This window comes from Triturus cristatus, chromosome 8 (genome assembly GCF_964204655.1).
Source record: "Triturus cristatus chromosome 8, aTriCri1.1, whole genome shotgun sequence".
In the NCBI taxonomy this organism is placed as follows: domain Eukaryota; kingdom Metazoa; phylum Chordata; class Amphibia; order Caudata; family Salamandridae; genus Triturus; species Triturus cristatus.
This window is the reverse complement of record NC_140591.1, coordinates 1,255,867,934-1,255,885,293: the sequence shown is the minus strand read 5'-3', so window position 1 is coordinate 1,255,885,293 and position 17,360 is coordinate 1,255,867,934. Positions and strand designations below refer to the sequence as shown.

General features: G+C 42.3%; 1 protein-coding gene across 1 annotated transcript in view; it reads right to left on the bottom strand.

Moving 5' to 3' along the window:
• The window catches only part of LOC146805677 (amine oxidase [flavin-containing] A-like), a 675,430-nt gene that overhangs the window by 510,463 nt on the left and 147,607 nt on the right, over positions 1-17,360 (bottom strand). The window contains exon 2 of the mRNA XM_085622952.1: positions 2,802-2,896. Coding sequence (XP_085479078.1) covers positions 2,802-2,896 — 95 coding nt within the window. The remainder of the gene's footprint in view (positions 1-2,801; positions 2,897-17,360) is intronic.

The following is a 17,360-nucleotide window of genomic DNA, read 5'->3' as shown; positions in this document are numbered from 1 at the left end:
TTGGTTTTCAAACTCATATCCATTTTTCAAAACAGCCAACACGTGTTTCGTCCGTACTTAATAAGTACTGGGACTTCCTCAAGGCTAATGACTGACTGGTCATGATTCCAACAATCAGTATAAAGTGACGGAGATAGAATATCCAACCAATGCTAAATCTCCACAACAACAAGGCCAAAGTCACATCAAATCCCATCAATTTAGTGCATAAGTACTCTCTGTTTTGATCAATAATTGTAATTCTTGAAATATATCTTCCCACTGGAGTATATTGTGGTTAATAAATAAAGAAACTGTGTCATTCTTGGTCCGTATGTAATAACGTGCTTGATAACACCAAGTGCGAGAGTGGAGATTTAGCATTGGTTGGATATTCTATCTCGGTCACTTTATACTGATTGTTGGAATCACGACCAGTCAGTCATTAGCCTTGAGGAAGTCACAGTGCTTATTAATTACGGACGAAACACGTGTAGCTTTCTACATTGGTCCTTATTTGAGGACATTGTTTATCTAGCATGGGAGTGTGGCAATAGCTGGTTTTTTGGTAACTACATTGACAAGTTGATTTGTCATCTTGTGATTAGCACTTTTAGGTAGTGAGTGCCTACAGTGGTCTAGCACCCCGCTATACCTATAGCAAAGCATATTTGTGATACGCCATTTATTGAACTTGTATGACATTTCTTTATGTTTGATGTGCGGTTTTTCCCATTCTGGGAACACTACTACCTTTCTCTGCTACTATAACTATCAATGGTGCAGCAGGGGCAGTGGCACCGGGGAAAAGGGGCTGGGGGGTTGCACTGAATCCTGATTGTTGCTGTAGTTTACTACCCAATCCCCTGTCAGAGAGACAAGTTTCCTAGTTTGCACAAGTGCCCCTGGCACACTTGATCCACCACAGTGATGCTGATATGTTATGTGGGTTTTTTGGTGCATATCTGTTTTTGACCAACAAGTTATGCCAGTTTTGTCCTCACAGTGCCTATGTGATGTGCACTTGGACCATGCTCGCCATGGAAGAAGTGGGAGACAGGAGGTAGAGTTTGTCACTAGATCTTGTGTATATGTAAGAAATCGCTGCCTATATTTAAATTTATTGATAGAAAACGACCTGCAGAGGTCAGTAAAATACCAGAATATCTTTAGCATTCTCTAGATTCCATTCCATAGAAATTGTCTTCCACGAGCACCCGTAGACAATAATATTTCTTTCAAATCTTGTATTTTCAGTGATATGACCACCGAAGGTCCTGCTTTTATATTAAAAACAGATCTTTGCACTATACCATTTCCAGCTGAAAGGCAATATTTCTGTTCATGTATTCCCATCCCTGGCGTGTCACGCAGTTTGGTGCTTACTTTCCCTCCATGTTAAAGAACAGTAGATGTTTCAGCACCCAGGCTAATGTGCTGCATAGCTAAATACATATAAGGTCCCAAAGGCGAGACCGATTGCATTGCAAATGCTTGTTGCTCATGTGCCTGCTCACAATAAGCTAGCAAAATGTTGCCAAAGATCTTGGTACACTAATTCACTGGTGGTGGCAATAATGTTTGCCTTGACAATGATTGTTAACTGAACATACGTTAAAGCAAAATTAAAGAAAATATATCCTATTTTTCTTTTATTTGTAGCCGTGAAGTACAAATTCTGGAAAAAACGCGTGTTGGCTACTTTGACTATTTTGAAGACCTAAAGTTGAATAAATGATCTATGGAGTACAAGAATTAAAGGAAAATATGAACTGTGGATTGCATTATTACTCCAAATCGAATACTTATTATAAACTGTGTGTAATTCATCCTTTGGAAGCCCCAATGAATGCCATCCAAACATGTCTTTTAATGCTCATCTGGCTCCCTGTACTAATCAAAATAGTGCAAACTATGACCGGTTTTGTAATATAACATTGTGACCGGAGTCATAGTGAAGTAACCCTTACCTGGGAAGACAATAACTGCTCTTCAAGCCACAATGGACTCATCAGAGCGTGTGCAAAGGTGGGTGGTTTGTATAACCCCAAACCTATGGGTACCAGAAGACCATATACCATGGCTGGCTAAATAATGCTCATTGCCATGGACAGTCCTGAATGTGGGAAGAGAGAAAACTACCTTTAGAAGGGGGTGGTCCAGATCTAATAGTGGTGTGCTAGTAAGGTAAAGAGCCGAGATGAAGTACGCGGTGATTTGGGCACAACTAGGCTTGGTGGTTGGCAGAGCTGAGGTTTCTGGAGTGCTCATAGAACTCAAGCCTTTGAGAAAGGTACAGAGAGGGCCTGCCTTGTCTTTTGCTGAAGCAAGCTGGCTTAGTTGCTGCAAAGCAAGTTGAGAGTTGACATGGGAGGTTGGACAGTATTTACACAATAAATTGGATGTATTTGGTTAGTGAGGTGTATGAATACTGCAGGATGTACACTAAAAGGAAGCTACAATTATACAATATATACCTTAAGCAGGTATTAATTAAGGACATTGCAGTATCTTTCTGATGATCTTTACTAGGGGCCTCACATCAGAGACAGAGGTAGGAATGAACATCTCCAGTTCTATGCTGGAGTTTAAATTCACTCTAAAGTTCCCGGCTGTAGAGAAGGGAGCCAACATGTCAGCGGAAACACGACAGCGGAGGCAGGCTCCCCAGAGCAGAGGAAGCTACTAGAGGTAGTAAGCTGCTATTTAGGCACCGAATGTTAAATTCCGTAAAATAATAAGATATAATTTACAATGGCGCAGAAGTTTAAGTCAGGTTTCTTTGCTGTAGGTGACACAGTAATCAATACAACGGTTCTTACTCTAATCGTGAAAGTCCTTCCTCCAACTCGGTCACGCGCTTCCAGAACCAAAACACTCAGTCCGGATTCATCCAGCAATTTTGCTGCAGATAGCCCTAGGAGATAAAAAGGAAACACGACATTTCAGCATACATGGCCTTGGAAAAGAAGTAGGAATGCAATTAAGCCGACTCTGAACAGGCATTACTCACTACCAGGAGGCAAGTGAAGCACCTCAAATATTTCCGCTTCCTTCAAATCGTTAGTCAATATTTTTCATTGCGGGAAAAATGTAAAGCTAAATATCTTTACTAACACAAATAGAGGTGCACCACAAACGATATTTTCACAACAAATAGTCCTGCTCAATTTTCAGAAATTTCCAATTCTTCCGTTTATTTTCGCTTGTATACAAATCCAATGGTAACAGCAAAAAGATACAACGCGTTTTATCCAAAAATTGGCCTTCTTCAGGGCATATATTGGTCTTATTTTTATGATGATAAAAAAATCAATGACCCTTCAGCATCCACACATCATCATACAGTATTTTCCTGTGCCCATGGATGGAAAGTTTCCAAGTTGGAACTTACAGTAATGTAAAAGATTGTTGCCTTATTTCGCAGCAAGCAGCCACAAAGATCTTCCTCTCAAATTGCGTAAGATGCTACGATAGGGAAAAAACTTTGCACGGTGCCGCCGTCTACAGAAGGTAGGACATTTCCCAATCTCCTCTTAGCTGATGCTGCCTGATCACTAAAAGCAATGTCTGCAGTGGTGGTTCAAAAGGCTTGTATGGCAGGGATGCCATTACAAGATGTATAATGGGGACTCTTCGGGCATATTATCAAGCCCCAGCGATACTTATCGCTGAGCGCGCTTAGCGCACTTTTAATTATCGCTGGAATATATTGCCAAGCTAGCGCTGTATTATCAACGCTTAGCGCTATGGCAATAAATATTCCAGCGATAGCGGGGTTTTCCTTGGAACATCACTGGTTTTCCAGCGATGTTCCAAGGAAAACAGTGATAAGCTTGATGATAGGCTGATAAGCTGCCTTCGCGATATTTTCCCATGTTGTTTTCACATCCACGCCTACTTTGCATCTCATTATCGAGGCGAGGCGTGTGAAAAACGGGAGCTAAGTCAAGGAAACACGCGCTTAATGCGATATAATTATCACCACTTTAATTGTATCGCCGGCCCGTAGTAATATGCCCCTTTCTGTTTGCTTGTATACTGTACCCTACCAGTCTCATAGGAGTATTAATTCACTTGACCCGCTCTGCTGTTAATAGATTAATAAATATTGACCTATAGTTCGTAGTATCACTTTCATTAAGTTTTGTATAAAATATAGACATACAGTACAATTCCAGTTGTTGCTAAGAGGTGATCAGAGAGGCTGTGGCTTAAAGGCTAGGGCGACCTACTTTGAAGCTGGGAAACCAGGTTCGAGTCTGGTGGAAGGCTCAAATATCCTGAGGTTCTGGGCAAATCACTTAATCTCGCAGTCTTAAAATTAATGGGTCCGTCTGTAATGCAACTGGTGCTCATGTAAAGTGCTCTATACCTTCAGGTCAAGTTTGTGCTATATACAAACTGCAAAAAAAATATTCTATTTAGGCCTTTATTACCAGCTACCTGTGCTTTTCCGATCTCAGCAGAAACTCCGGTTTGGGAGGGGAATGTAATTGAAAGTTTTGCGGTATTACTGCTTCCCCTACCCTTTTCCCTAGTTAAATTCCAGTAGGTTAAGACTTGTGCATGCAGAAATCTGCATGTTATGCCTTGAGGTATGAACTTGAAACGGTTGATAATTAAGGCACCTGATATTTTCTGATCGCGGGGTATCGGATTTCAACAGGCTTGATAATTATCACATCTACCACTGTGCACACCTCAAGAGAGTCTTAGGGGCAGATGTACAAGCCCCTGGCGCTGCCAGTACGTCACTTTTTGTGATGCACTGGCAGCACATTACACTGCCCCATATTTACAAAGACAGGAAAAGTCACCCTGCGTGGCTTTTCCTGTCCTTGTAAATACAGCCCCTTTACATGCAGCACTTTGCGTGAAAGGGGCATTCCATGGGTGTGGATGTGGGTGTTCCCACGCAACACCCATGGAACCAGACACATTTCCAGATTTACGAGGGTTCGTAAACCTGGAAATGCGTCAGTATGCCCTAGGGTGGCGTAGCGAGGCGCAACGAGGAGAAATGTTTAATTTCTCCTTGCTTTTTTTCTCTTTCAATGCGTGCTGCATTCTACAGCACGCATTGAAAGAGGAAAATGCCTGTAGTGATTGTTTTTGTGCAGGAAGGTGCCCCTTCCTGCTCAAAAACAATCTCCCCATGACGCAGGCATGGCTGCACCATGGTGCAAGGGTGCCTGCGCAGGCGCATGGAAGCTGTTTGTGCGCCAGCTCAGGGAAGAGCACAGGAATGCGACATCCCCTTGTAAATATAAAAGTGCTGCAGTGTGGTGCAGCCAAAGGTCTTGCGGTGCCACACTGCAGCACCTTCTTATAAATCTGCCCCTCAGTGTATTGTTGTTGGCTCGCTTTTTTCCATATGTGTAAATATAGGACTGACTATCTGAATGAAAAGAACATTTCACCAGTAATGAACTTCAAAGACTGAAAATCTAGGAGGTTCCATTGTATTACACTAAAAACACTAATTTGTCGTGAATGACATAACATCTCTGCTGCATACAACACGTCAAAAATGATAAAGAATAATAACTCTGCAGTTACGTTTTCACCAAAGGCTAAGAGATCCAAATTAGGGTTACATCAAGGCTAATGTCAGAGTTGATATTTTTTTGTGAACCATTACCTACACATTGAAGACATTCAGGACTCTCTGACTACTACCATTACTGGTAACTCTGCAATTATATATCCAGGAGTTTAAGTCCAAGCACCACTTCATGCTAGTTATGACTAAAACAAGTGAGGAGTGCAGTTGTCAATTTCCTTTGCTGTGTGGGCCACACAATCGATTCAACATATCTGCATCTCTTATTTTCTATGCACAGAAGTAGTGTCATATCACATCAAGAGCCACAGTTGCATCTCTGATTAGAGGCCCCCAATGGTGACAAGAAAAGGTTACTTACCGTCTGTAACGATATATCTGGTGGATGCTATGGGCTTATTTAGCCCTAGTTGGACTGCACTTTGTTCCTTCGTGGCAGCGAAGTGATCCGTTTTACTACCCTGGCAGAAAATAAAGGCCACCATATTTAGAGATCTCCACCAGGTAGGCAGAGATTTCTGCTCCTTCAGAGGAGCCAGTGCCTGGGAAGGCACTGAAGATTTTTGTGCAGGTGCATGTTCAGTTGGCCCGCACAGCAAATATATGTATATATATTTTTTGAAACATTCCACGTCAGGAGTTTGCTTTTGAAAAACAAAAAATAAATGCCAGACACGCTAGGAGTTTTCTCACAGCATGTGGGTGTTATTTATTTGTCTACCTGTTTGGGCCTGGTCGTCCCAAAGTGGTTAAAAAAGTATGATAGAACGTCTGCCCTAAAGAGGTCTCAGGTTTTTTGACCCAATGCAGTCAGTCGGGTCATCAGTCAAAGGTTTCCACAGGCAGAGCTAGCGGAGGCTCCACTGGCAGAACCCTGACACCTGACTATAAAAAGAGTGAGTATGTATGTGAAGGACTTAGTCTGCCGAATTCTATACCTTCCTGTAATTTTCCCCAGCAATATATTTCCAGTGCTGAAAAGTGGTGCCATGCGGCCTTAGCCATGGCTCCACCTGCCCTGGACGTCATGAGATACCAACCAGCACGTCTGTGCCAGCAGTGGTGGCTGCTCCTGGGAAGCATCAGTGGGGCGGGGAGGGGAGAGAAGGAGGGGTAAAAAAAAAAATCACTTACCTGCCGGCCGGCCGGCCAGCCAGCCAGCCGCCGCCTCTCCTCCATCCTCTTCCTGGCTTCTTCTGTGCAAACAGGAAGCAGGAAGCCTCATTGCCAATCACAATGCTGCAATGCAGCGTTGTCATTGGTCTAAGCACCGTAGTTCAGTGCTCAGCCTGGGAATAGGGGCCTGGGCATGTTCTCCACACAGGCTGTAATGCACCCTGGGGAGTGAACATGCAAAGTATGCATGACTGTTTGGTCCAGGGCTGGAATGGCTACCGGGTGTTTCGGTTGGCTGCCACGCTGGGGCCCAATTTTACTGGCGTGGGGGCTGATTTATGTTGATGGAGACCTGCATTTGCTTCTAAGTAAAGAAAGCAAAACAAATGCTTTTAAAGCATACTTTAAAACCATTTGGTTTTCCATTCTTTACTTAGAAAGGCCCGGGAGCCAGTGAGGCCCTGGTTTGGCTGGTCCGAGAGGGCCGGCCAATCAGTCATTGCGAACTCACAGAGTGCCCACCACTCCTTACCCCTTCTCTGAGAGCAGAGCAGACCAGCCCGCCCCTACAAGACGCTGCAGCAGGAACAAATAAAATGACAATAACGTCAAGTTATTAGCATTTCCTTTTTCCTTTTTTTACACTGCGAAAGGCAGTGGGGTGATGCTCCTCCCCCTTAGCGGAGGAGTTGCCACTGTGTGCCAGATTGTAGTTGAAGCTTCAAGGTGTGTTTGTCATGCATCTGCAATCCTCATTCTCACAATCAGAATGTACATCACAATCAGACTCTTGAACAATTTCTGTCATCATTTCCCAATCTGGCTGAGTTGAAATACTATGGCTAGCAGAGTTCTCATATAACAATTACATACAGGGATCCATCTCTACAGGGACATCAGCTTTGTTGTGCTCCTATGGTCACAATCCATGATTGTTTCCTATTCCATTAAGCATGAAGCTTTAATCATAACCATTCTTTGGCTGATTCTAGCCAGCACGGGCATGCACTCTGTAGTCGAGCACTCTAAAAATGTTAAATAAAAAAATTGATGTTATGCACGAAGGGACTGATAAGAGGCACTTCAGAATCCATGAAGCCTTGTAAGGCATACTTCCCAGTTGGTCCAAAACTAAAGTGTTATAATAAAAGTATGTAGCTGAAAAATGACATGACTTCTAGTGTAAACTAGAAGATAAGTAATAGCTCTCCATATGTAATCTTTATTTAAAAGCTTCTCTGAAATACAGCCTTGTTTCAGAGGCCATATAAAAGATATTGAAGGGCATGACAGTTCTTCTAGCCCTCCCAAGAACTATGAAAATGATCCAGTTTTTAATGTCTCTATGCTTAAACCAGTACTAGTAAAATAAAGGTTCTTCCTTTGCCTTGTCCTATGTCTGTACACAAAAAAAATGAGGTTCGTGACATAGTCAGTTCCAAGATACCTAAGGTAGTTCTGTATAATTGACTAGAAGGATTATGGCCTTGAACATCGATCTTGGGCACTAGCTTCGCAAGTAGTGGCTCCTACATTGGTACGCAGATTTCATTCTAGTTTTCCTGTTGCGTTCGGTTCTTACTCAGAGATTTGGTACCAATTGGGGAACCAACTATTACGCATATTTTATTTTCCTTTGCTTTATAAGCCAGGTTTGCATGCACAACAATTGGTCCCAAAAACGTAGACCCTCTCCACCACACTCATCTAAGTCAGGAACTAAGGAGTGATCATGAAGTGTAATGTATCCATTGCACCACACATTATTCAAGAGGCCAAAATATGCTTCAACATGATCAGAGGCCCCACACCTTGGTTATCCAAAATCCATCACACCAGTACTCACCTATGTTGACTACGTTAATGCACCAGGGGGGTCATTTAGGGCCAGATGTACGATCCTAAATTGCATGCGCAAACGGGTTAGCGACCCGTTTGCGCATGCAAAAACTAATAGTAGCGTGTACAATTCCTATTTAGCGAGTCGCAACTTTTTTCCAACTCGCTAAAAAGGAATTGCAACTCGCTATTAGGAATGGGTGTTTCAAAGGCGTTCCTTCCTAATAGCGACTCTCTACCCCATGTATGAATGTTTTGTGACCGCAATTGCGGTCGCAAAACACTTGCAATTTACCGCCCTCTTCAAGAGGGTGGTAATGCACTCGCAAATGGGAAGGGGTTCCAAGGAACCCCTCCCCTTTGCAAATGCAGGGGAAAATATTTATTAGGGACAGGCAGTGGTTCCAGGTACCACTACCTGCCCTTAAAAAATGAAACAAAAAAGTTTTTTTGTTTTTTTTTAATGCATCCCGTTTTCCTTTAAGGACAACGGCTGCATTTAAAAAACAAAAAGGCTTTATATAAAAGCAGTCCCAGACATGGAGTTCTGCTGAGCCCAGAAGGCCACCATCCCTGGGAGGCCAGCCATTCCCAATGGGGTCGCAAATTGCGAGTGCCTCATGAATTTTAATGAGGCATGCAATTTGCGACCCCATTGGGAATCGCAAACAGTGTCTCAGACACTGTTGTACATGGCATTTTGCGACTCACAATCGAGCGCAATTTGCGACTTGCAAATTGTCATGGTCGTACATCTGGCCCTTAGAGTATGGCAGAGTGGGTGAACAGGAATACATTAGTGGTTCACCTTCCCTGCCAAGCACATGGTTCCTCTGCCCTATCAATTGACAGAGAAACCACAGGGTTTCCACTGATAGAGAGCGAGAATGTCACTGCGACTGTCAGTGTCCGTCCCACACCACTGACGGGATCTGAGTGAGCGGACCGGCAGACAGCCATTTAAAACATCCGGCATGTTGGGATGACCCACAAGTGATGCTGTCACTTCAGGAAAGGAGTCTGAATAGTATAGTGAAGTATAGTGATGGGGTTAGATATAGAGATTCCAGTGTCAGGTCACACTCCATGGTCTACTGGGGACCTACATTTTATCTGCATCCTTTTCCATCAACGTTACTACGATATAATATCTGCCATAGTTACCTACAAAGATACCACTTCACCCACAGACAAAACATCCTAATGGTGATCTTAGGGCGGTTGTTAACACACAGAAAAGGAATACGTTCCTGTGAGTAAAGTTTGTAACAAAAACTCTTTAATGAAACAAAAAGACTAGCAGCATGAACAGCTTGCTGCCTGCCATCCAAACAGGATGCTTACAATTGGTGAAATGGTGGGTGGAACTCTTGCCTTGAGGTGCAATCTGAGTTGAACTGAGGAGTGAATGCTGTTCGGAAGTAAGCTGCAGGATCCCATAGTGACAGAACTTGTTTGTGGAACAGCACTGATGACTAACACCATAATTCATGCAGAAATCCCATAAACTGATCTCATTATCGTGTAATGTTCTATAGGAGGCAGATATTTCCAAGCACTGAAAAAAAAGTAAGGGTGAATAATAATGCATAGTATTTGCATCGATCCAAGGCGCACTGCTAGATAAGAGCTCCTTAGCTCAATTCGGGGGTCATACTGGATGACAAAGTACATCATTAACTGCAAACGAATACCCGATGCCACTGGAAAACCAACCATCGAATTGATTAGTGGAGGACCTTGTTCGTTTTACTTCCCCTTAGCAGAAACACTTGCCTTCTGAGCCCCCCCTGCTAATATCAAGGGTTCAGGTAATTATGAACTGGAGCAAAGGTCTGCTTGTAAATGGATGCAAAGGTAAATTGTATCAGCCAGGTGTAAGCATAAAAGCACAGATTGGTCCGTCGAAACTACAGCCTAAATTGATTCCTGTGCTTCCCAATTCATGATTCTAATCCACCCCCAGCCCCACCACTGCCCTGTTCCTCCCGATGTCCTTCTTCTACGCCCCCACTCCATTTTCTCCTATCACCTCACAGGGCATTGTGAACTTTCCCTCTTGGACAGCTTTGCAGATAAGTTTGCACTTTGTACAGCACAGGCCTACATACAACAATGGCGAGCTGCACTAGGAAACATACAGTAACTGCTGCCTCGATAGCACAGACAAAACCCAACATTATCACAACCTCTATCCATTCACTAAAGTACAAAAAGTGAGAGTCAAAGACCAATAAAACCAGACAGCAAAAAAACACTGACGTTTTAATCCTTTTGAAGGAAAGCACAATGAAACCACATTTCACTAGCCTGCATCTGTAACGAAATTACATCTGCTAATCAATGACAAGCCTCTCGATAAAACTCAGCTACTAATTGGATGACCTTTTAATATATTACCTACTAAATAGCAACTTCAATTGAACGGGTACTTACTGATGCAGAAAAATAGGGCCATTTACACAAGGTAAACAAGTATATAAAGAATCCAACATGAATAAAAGATCTAATATCAAAAACATATAACTAGATCTACCTCATAGGGGAAAACAACCTTTACAACGCAGTCATTACAACGCACTACCTTTACAACGCAGTCATTACAACGCAACATCCTTTACATTGCATGCCATTACAACGCAGCCATTACAACGCATGTCACTACAATGTATGTCACTACAACGCATGTCACTACAACACATGCCATTACAACGCATTATAAGGTAAGTAATGGGTAATAGTAATTTTTAACCCTACACTATCCAACACTTACCCTACTGTTGCACTCTCTGGAGTGGGAATAGGAAGTTTTACCCCTACACTATCCAACACTTACCCTACTGTTGCACTCAGTGAAGTGGGAATAGTAATTTTTATCCCTGCACTATCCAACATTTACCCTGCTGTTGCCCTAAAAGTAATATGCGTTGTAATGGAATGCGTTGTAAATGTAGTTTCTAAAAATGCGTTGTGATGGCATGCGTTGTAAAATAATGCGATGTAATGGATGGTGCAATGTAAAAACTGCGTTGTAAAGGCATGCATTGTAAATGTTTGCGTTGTAACGCCATACATTCCCTCATAGGCCACTTGCTGAGGTATTCTGTGATGCAGAAGGGGGAAACCAGAACACAAAGCCCTATCTTTGCAGATTTACCTGCTGCTGCTGTCATCCTCAGTGCTGAAGCTCTAAAACCTGCCTTGTCTGACACACACACTTGCAGAGGTCAGTGTGTGCTGTCTAGCATAGCATCTGTGCTGGAAGCATACCCTCTGAGTACAAATTCCCAAGTCTAGACAAACAGAGAAGAATCCCACACAATAGATTTGTGCTGTGAACTTCACACATGCAATGCAAGGGCTTTTTGACAAATGAAACCATTTTTCCTTGTTAACACCTGCTTAAAGGAGGTGTCGTTTTTGACACAATTCCTGGTCTGGCTATCTTAACAGGGTTTTGCATTAAAGCCTATAGGCTTTTGTGGTGACTCGTCAAAGTAACACCCCAGTAACCTTTCCACTTTGCTCTGGTGTAGGGCTCTATTAAATCAGGGCCTGCTTCATGCCCAATATGTGTGGTGCAGCTAGGACAGGCCAGGGTGCAGGTTATAAGGCCTTTCGGAAGGATGGAAAAGATGTACTCATTGGTTCCAAATTTTCACTGGTTTCTGGAGATTGGTAAATGTGTTCCCCGCTCAGACGCCAGAAACTGCCACCTACATCCACTCTGATTGTGTCTCTGTCTTCGACCCTATACAGTGCTCCACTGATATTTTGTTAGGTTTGCTGTTAACAAATGCCTCACATGTACACACACACCATCATACACATAGGTTTATCTAGCCTTACTGATCCTTTGCAGCAAGACTGTTATAGACTCCATAATGGATTCCACCGTCCCATTTATGTTAGATAAAAATTAATTTAAACAAACATTTGCTAACTCAGCTAGCAGGATTGTGTCTTATATCCAGTGAGCTCACAAAGGTAACTATCTGGATAGACACTCACACTCTCACCGCCTTGAACCAAGTCTAATTGCAGACAAAGATGAGCTCAGAAGAGGAGTTTGGGGGCTGCCGAGCCCGCAAGGTCTTCCCCCGGGCTGCTTTGGGAAGGCAAGGGGCGGCCGGCAGCGGCCATTTTTTGCCAATTCGGTTGGGCTACGTTAGGTATAGCCCCAATGTAGCCCAATTTCATTTATAGCCCAAAAGCTATATGGGGTTAGCCCTCCCTCTCCCAGCCACCATTTTAGGTTTGGTGACCTGGTGGCTGGGAGTGCAGCTGTAGTGAAAAACCTTTCCCTCCCGCCCACCCTTTACTTAGGGTTTTCTTGTGGGCGTGGTAGTGGGAGTATTTTTGAGGTCTTGGCAGTTTTTGTTGGGAACAGGTGCATAGGGTTATGTTGGATGTTGTATTTGCTGTCACTTGAAACAGGTGCTGCGGGGTTGTTCAAAAGTTGGTCAGATTGGCAGACGTTTGGAGTTAAATGTTGGAAGTTTTGGGGGCAGGGGCAGGGAAAGGTTAGGCATGTAGGATAAGTTTAGAATAGAGGTTAGGTAGTTACAGTTGCAGAAGGACAGATAGGGTTGCAGGTTTTTATTAGATGGCAGGAGTTTGGAACTGCAATACTGTGGAATGGGATTGTTATGGAATGTTATGTAATGTTATGTTATCGGCAGGGTGGGGGATTTTTATGTGGGGATCGTAGGGGTGGGGGAAATGGAGGAGCAGTTAATTTATATATAGCGAGGTTTTAGTTTGTAAGGCAATGGCCTAGGTTGAACATTGCGATATGCACCTGTTTTCAATAAAGCGGCCTTTTTCACACACAAAAAATGGGTCTCGGTGTTGGCTGTCCCCCTCCCTCCCAATTTAACTCGTGGAAAATAGGCGAGAATGGCCCCCTGGGCACATGCAAATATCAAACATGGCGTCTACTTCCTCTAGCTCTCAATCTAGAATGGACATATGTAAAATGCAGATAGAAGATTACAAGATGTGTCTCACTCTATAAAAGATCACACATAAAAAGAAGAATTATGTCCAATAAGGAAACGCAAAGATCCCATCAGGATTGCGGAAAAAATTAACCAGACAAAAATGGTATAATCATTTTAAAGTTAAATGGCAAACATCAACACGTCCCGTTGCTGTGAAAAACAGATTTCTTTAATATTTTTCCGTCTCATGCCAAGAAAAAACAGGCATTGACATTTGCTCAGCATGTTCTTTAATAAGAAGGGTTTTGACAAATAAAGCAATCAATAACTGCCAAAATGTCAGTGAATTCTGCCCTTTCAGAAAATCATGTTGATCTTTTATACATCAATTATATGTTAAGGGATAACAAATACGGCTGAGGAAAGACATATTTCTGCTAAAACAAATTGATTATTAAATTCTGCCTCACTCATAGAAAACCAAATCAAATTAGGACAGTCATGTTCAATGAGTGATTTTGGAAAATAAAAAGTTCTTTCTATGTGGTCTGGCTGAGTATAGTCACTGCCACTGGATTTTTTTCATTTTGCAGACATCGTAAATTCTCAATATATATGATGGCACGCACTAAATTATTGGCTATAAAATCCGCAGACTTTATTTTTAAAAATATACTGCACACTGATACGAATCACTAGTTACTAGGAACTTCACATATGAAATGCAGTGTAATGCCTGTACCTTTGGCAAAATCAATTGATCAACTTTCACATGCTGATTGCTGTACCGGAGAAGGTGATGGACTGATGAAGGTGTTTATATCATGCCCCAATCTTTACAAATAAGCAAATACCCTCCAGGTTTAAATAGTTTGCAAACAGTGTAGAAATAAATAATGTTTCACTCTTAGACCCTCACCATTTGTTTTTGGTCAAACCAATTCGGTAACGCAGCACTTGAAATTAAAGATACAACAGTACATGGTAACAACTGGATATGGTATTAACGCATATATTGTAATACCAATTCAGGTAGAGACTCAAACTTCTGACCAACAAGAGTCTACCATAAAGCCTGTAATGAGAAACTAAATTACGATGTTCTCACCTTTTATGTCACTCCTTTGGTGTCCTTGATTTGCTCCTTTGGTTACTCCGATAACTCTTATGCTGATGACATCAAGCAAATTCTTAAATTGGTGGGGGATTATGTACCCATTTAATAACGGTTTAAACAATGGATGACCTCTACAGCTAACTAGATGGCTTGCAATTCCTTAAGATTGAATTATTAAAAAAATGTAATTCTGATCTGTGAGAACCCATTAGCTTGTTACTTTTATTGGTGGCCTGGAGAGTTTGCTCCTGCTCCCTTCAAAATGAAGTACAAAAAAGTGATAGATGGAATGCTTAAATTAATCTCAGCCACAGGTAATTACTCGGGCTGCATCCCAATCCTTCGTGATTTTGCACATCGGTCTACCTCAGTTTGGACCCAACCATATGCAAATCAGCCTTCACCCATTTTTAAAAGGAACAATTCAGCCTGAAGTAACTGGCCAGGTCCTACCTGAACCGGCACACAAGCAACCCAAGGCCGATTTCACCCTAGTTAGGACGCATCAGTCGGGTATAGTCGGGTGTTTCTAATTTCCCTCACTCACTCTCAGGATTGACCAGCTGCCCTTCGGTGCATCACCCCCACACCTGCTTGTCGCTTGATAACTTAGACTGTCAGAGGGCGAATGAGGCCAGACCCTTCCAGTAGTCATTCAGTTTATATCCGTTGGCTTGACAGAAGGACTATAACTGATTTTTTTCTCCCGTAGGTCATGTCAGCTACACAAGGCAGTACTAGAAGGCTTGCCAGGCCCTACAGGGTTTGATAACAATGCCCCATTTTAACTCCTTATCTGAGTAATTCAAAAGCTAGGATGTAAAAACCATTTATTCACTTTCTGAGACCGAATTCTCCATTATGAGAAACACTGGGAGAGTCTTTAGAGAATTCCACAGGGTCAACGTATGATAAAAATATGATGACATCACAAAAGTTAAATTCTGATTACACTTCACGAGAGCACCATTCTCAAGTGGGGGCGCAAGTGGGGGCGCTGTATTACACCAACACCAGGGTCAATCGATCTCTGGCCACTCTTTGCTATAAATCGAAAATATGCTATTGTTAATAAACGACGCGTCTCTCCTTTTATTGGCGTCCTATCGTGAGTCTATATCAACATCCAACAGCAGTGTCCCTCAACCTAACACTGTAGAACTTTCACTTTCCTATATGATGTCAGCTAGAAAAAACCACTCTTTATGCCTCTGTAAAATTGTTAAGAAACCAACGTGGGTGCCAGACCAATCACTGGAGAATAGCCTTCCTTGTATTCTAACGGTACTAAAAATGGACGCTGCCACAGTAAAAATATCTACATCAGCTCTCCAAAATGAAAATATTTCTGTCTATCTTCTTGAAAATAAATGTAATAGTGGGACAAAAGGCCCTATATCCTCAGATTTACCATTCATAGGGGTGGGATCTACTATTTCTACAATATAGAGGAATCCTCATTATATAAGTACATATCAAATTTTGACTGAATGTGTGTTTTCCATCGATCTGCACCTAAAGCCTGAGATCCTGGGGGCATATCAACAACAACGGGCGATAATTATCGCTAAGCGCACTTAGCGCTAGGATAATTATCGCCGGCTAGCGTTGATTTTTATCGCTGAGATAGCGTGCTATTAGCAACGCTTATCTCAATAGCGATAAAAATCCTCACGCTAAGTGGCTAACGTGAGATTATCGCTGGAAACCCAGCGGTAATCTCACTCTAGCTTGTTGATAGGGACAGACAAACTTAGCCATGATATCCTCCTTCCATAGGATATCATGGCTAAGTCAGAAAAATACCAGACGTAAAAAAGCAGCGTTAACCGCGGTTAGCGCTGCTTTTTTTGTCTCTAACAGGGTTAGCGATATTCTTGATAATAGGAGAAATGTCACTTAGCGACATTTCTCCTATTATTTTACTCTGGAACGCCCCCTTTGCATCTCATTAGAGATGCAAGGGGAAGCGTAGAATAAAAGGGTGCTAACATGCAAATTTGCATGTTAGCACCCTGTTGTTGATAGGGTGCTAGTTTTATCTCTGCTTTTTTGGCTTTTAAAGCCAAAAAAGCAGAGATAAAGCCCTTGTTGATATGCCCCTTAGAGTTGTCCAACTTGAGTCATCAGTCCTTAACTGACGCATGTAAATCTAAAACGTTAAGGAGTAAGAAGGCCTCATTACCATCCATATTCTCAGGAGCTGAGTTGAGATTCATTTTAGCCAAATACAGGGAAAACGGGTTTGAAAAGGATGCAATTTCAGGTTCTAGCTTCTTGCCCTACTGATTGCATTCAAGGTTCAGTTCCGGATTCACTTATTCAAATCCTAATGGAATTACAAATGTTACATCATCTTAGTTAACTGGTTTACTGATCATTGGTTGCTGTGTACTTTTTAGTCATTCCATTTCTGAGAGTTCTCCTTCTACTTTAAAGACTTAATAATGATACAGTCATTGGGCCTTAAAATGCTAGTAAGCAGAGTGGATAAAATGTAGTCTTCCTCGCTCTATTATTTGTTGGTTTACTCATGCCACGCTCCAATTGCTACCAATGAATCATTCTCATTGCTTGAAAGTATCTCATTCATTTTCCACTTCGTGGACGCTTCAGTTTTCCAACGATTTGTTAGCCAGAGCTAACCAGCTTCATCTCTTGGGTTGTTGTGCTAGGACAGTGCTGGAGACATGAGCAAGGCAGCCATGCTTGACTTAATTAATGAATTGAAGACATGCTAGTGAGTCAGTCTGAGAATAGTCACACAATCCCTGCACATGTTTGAGGAAAATAAAATGCT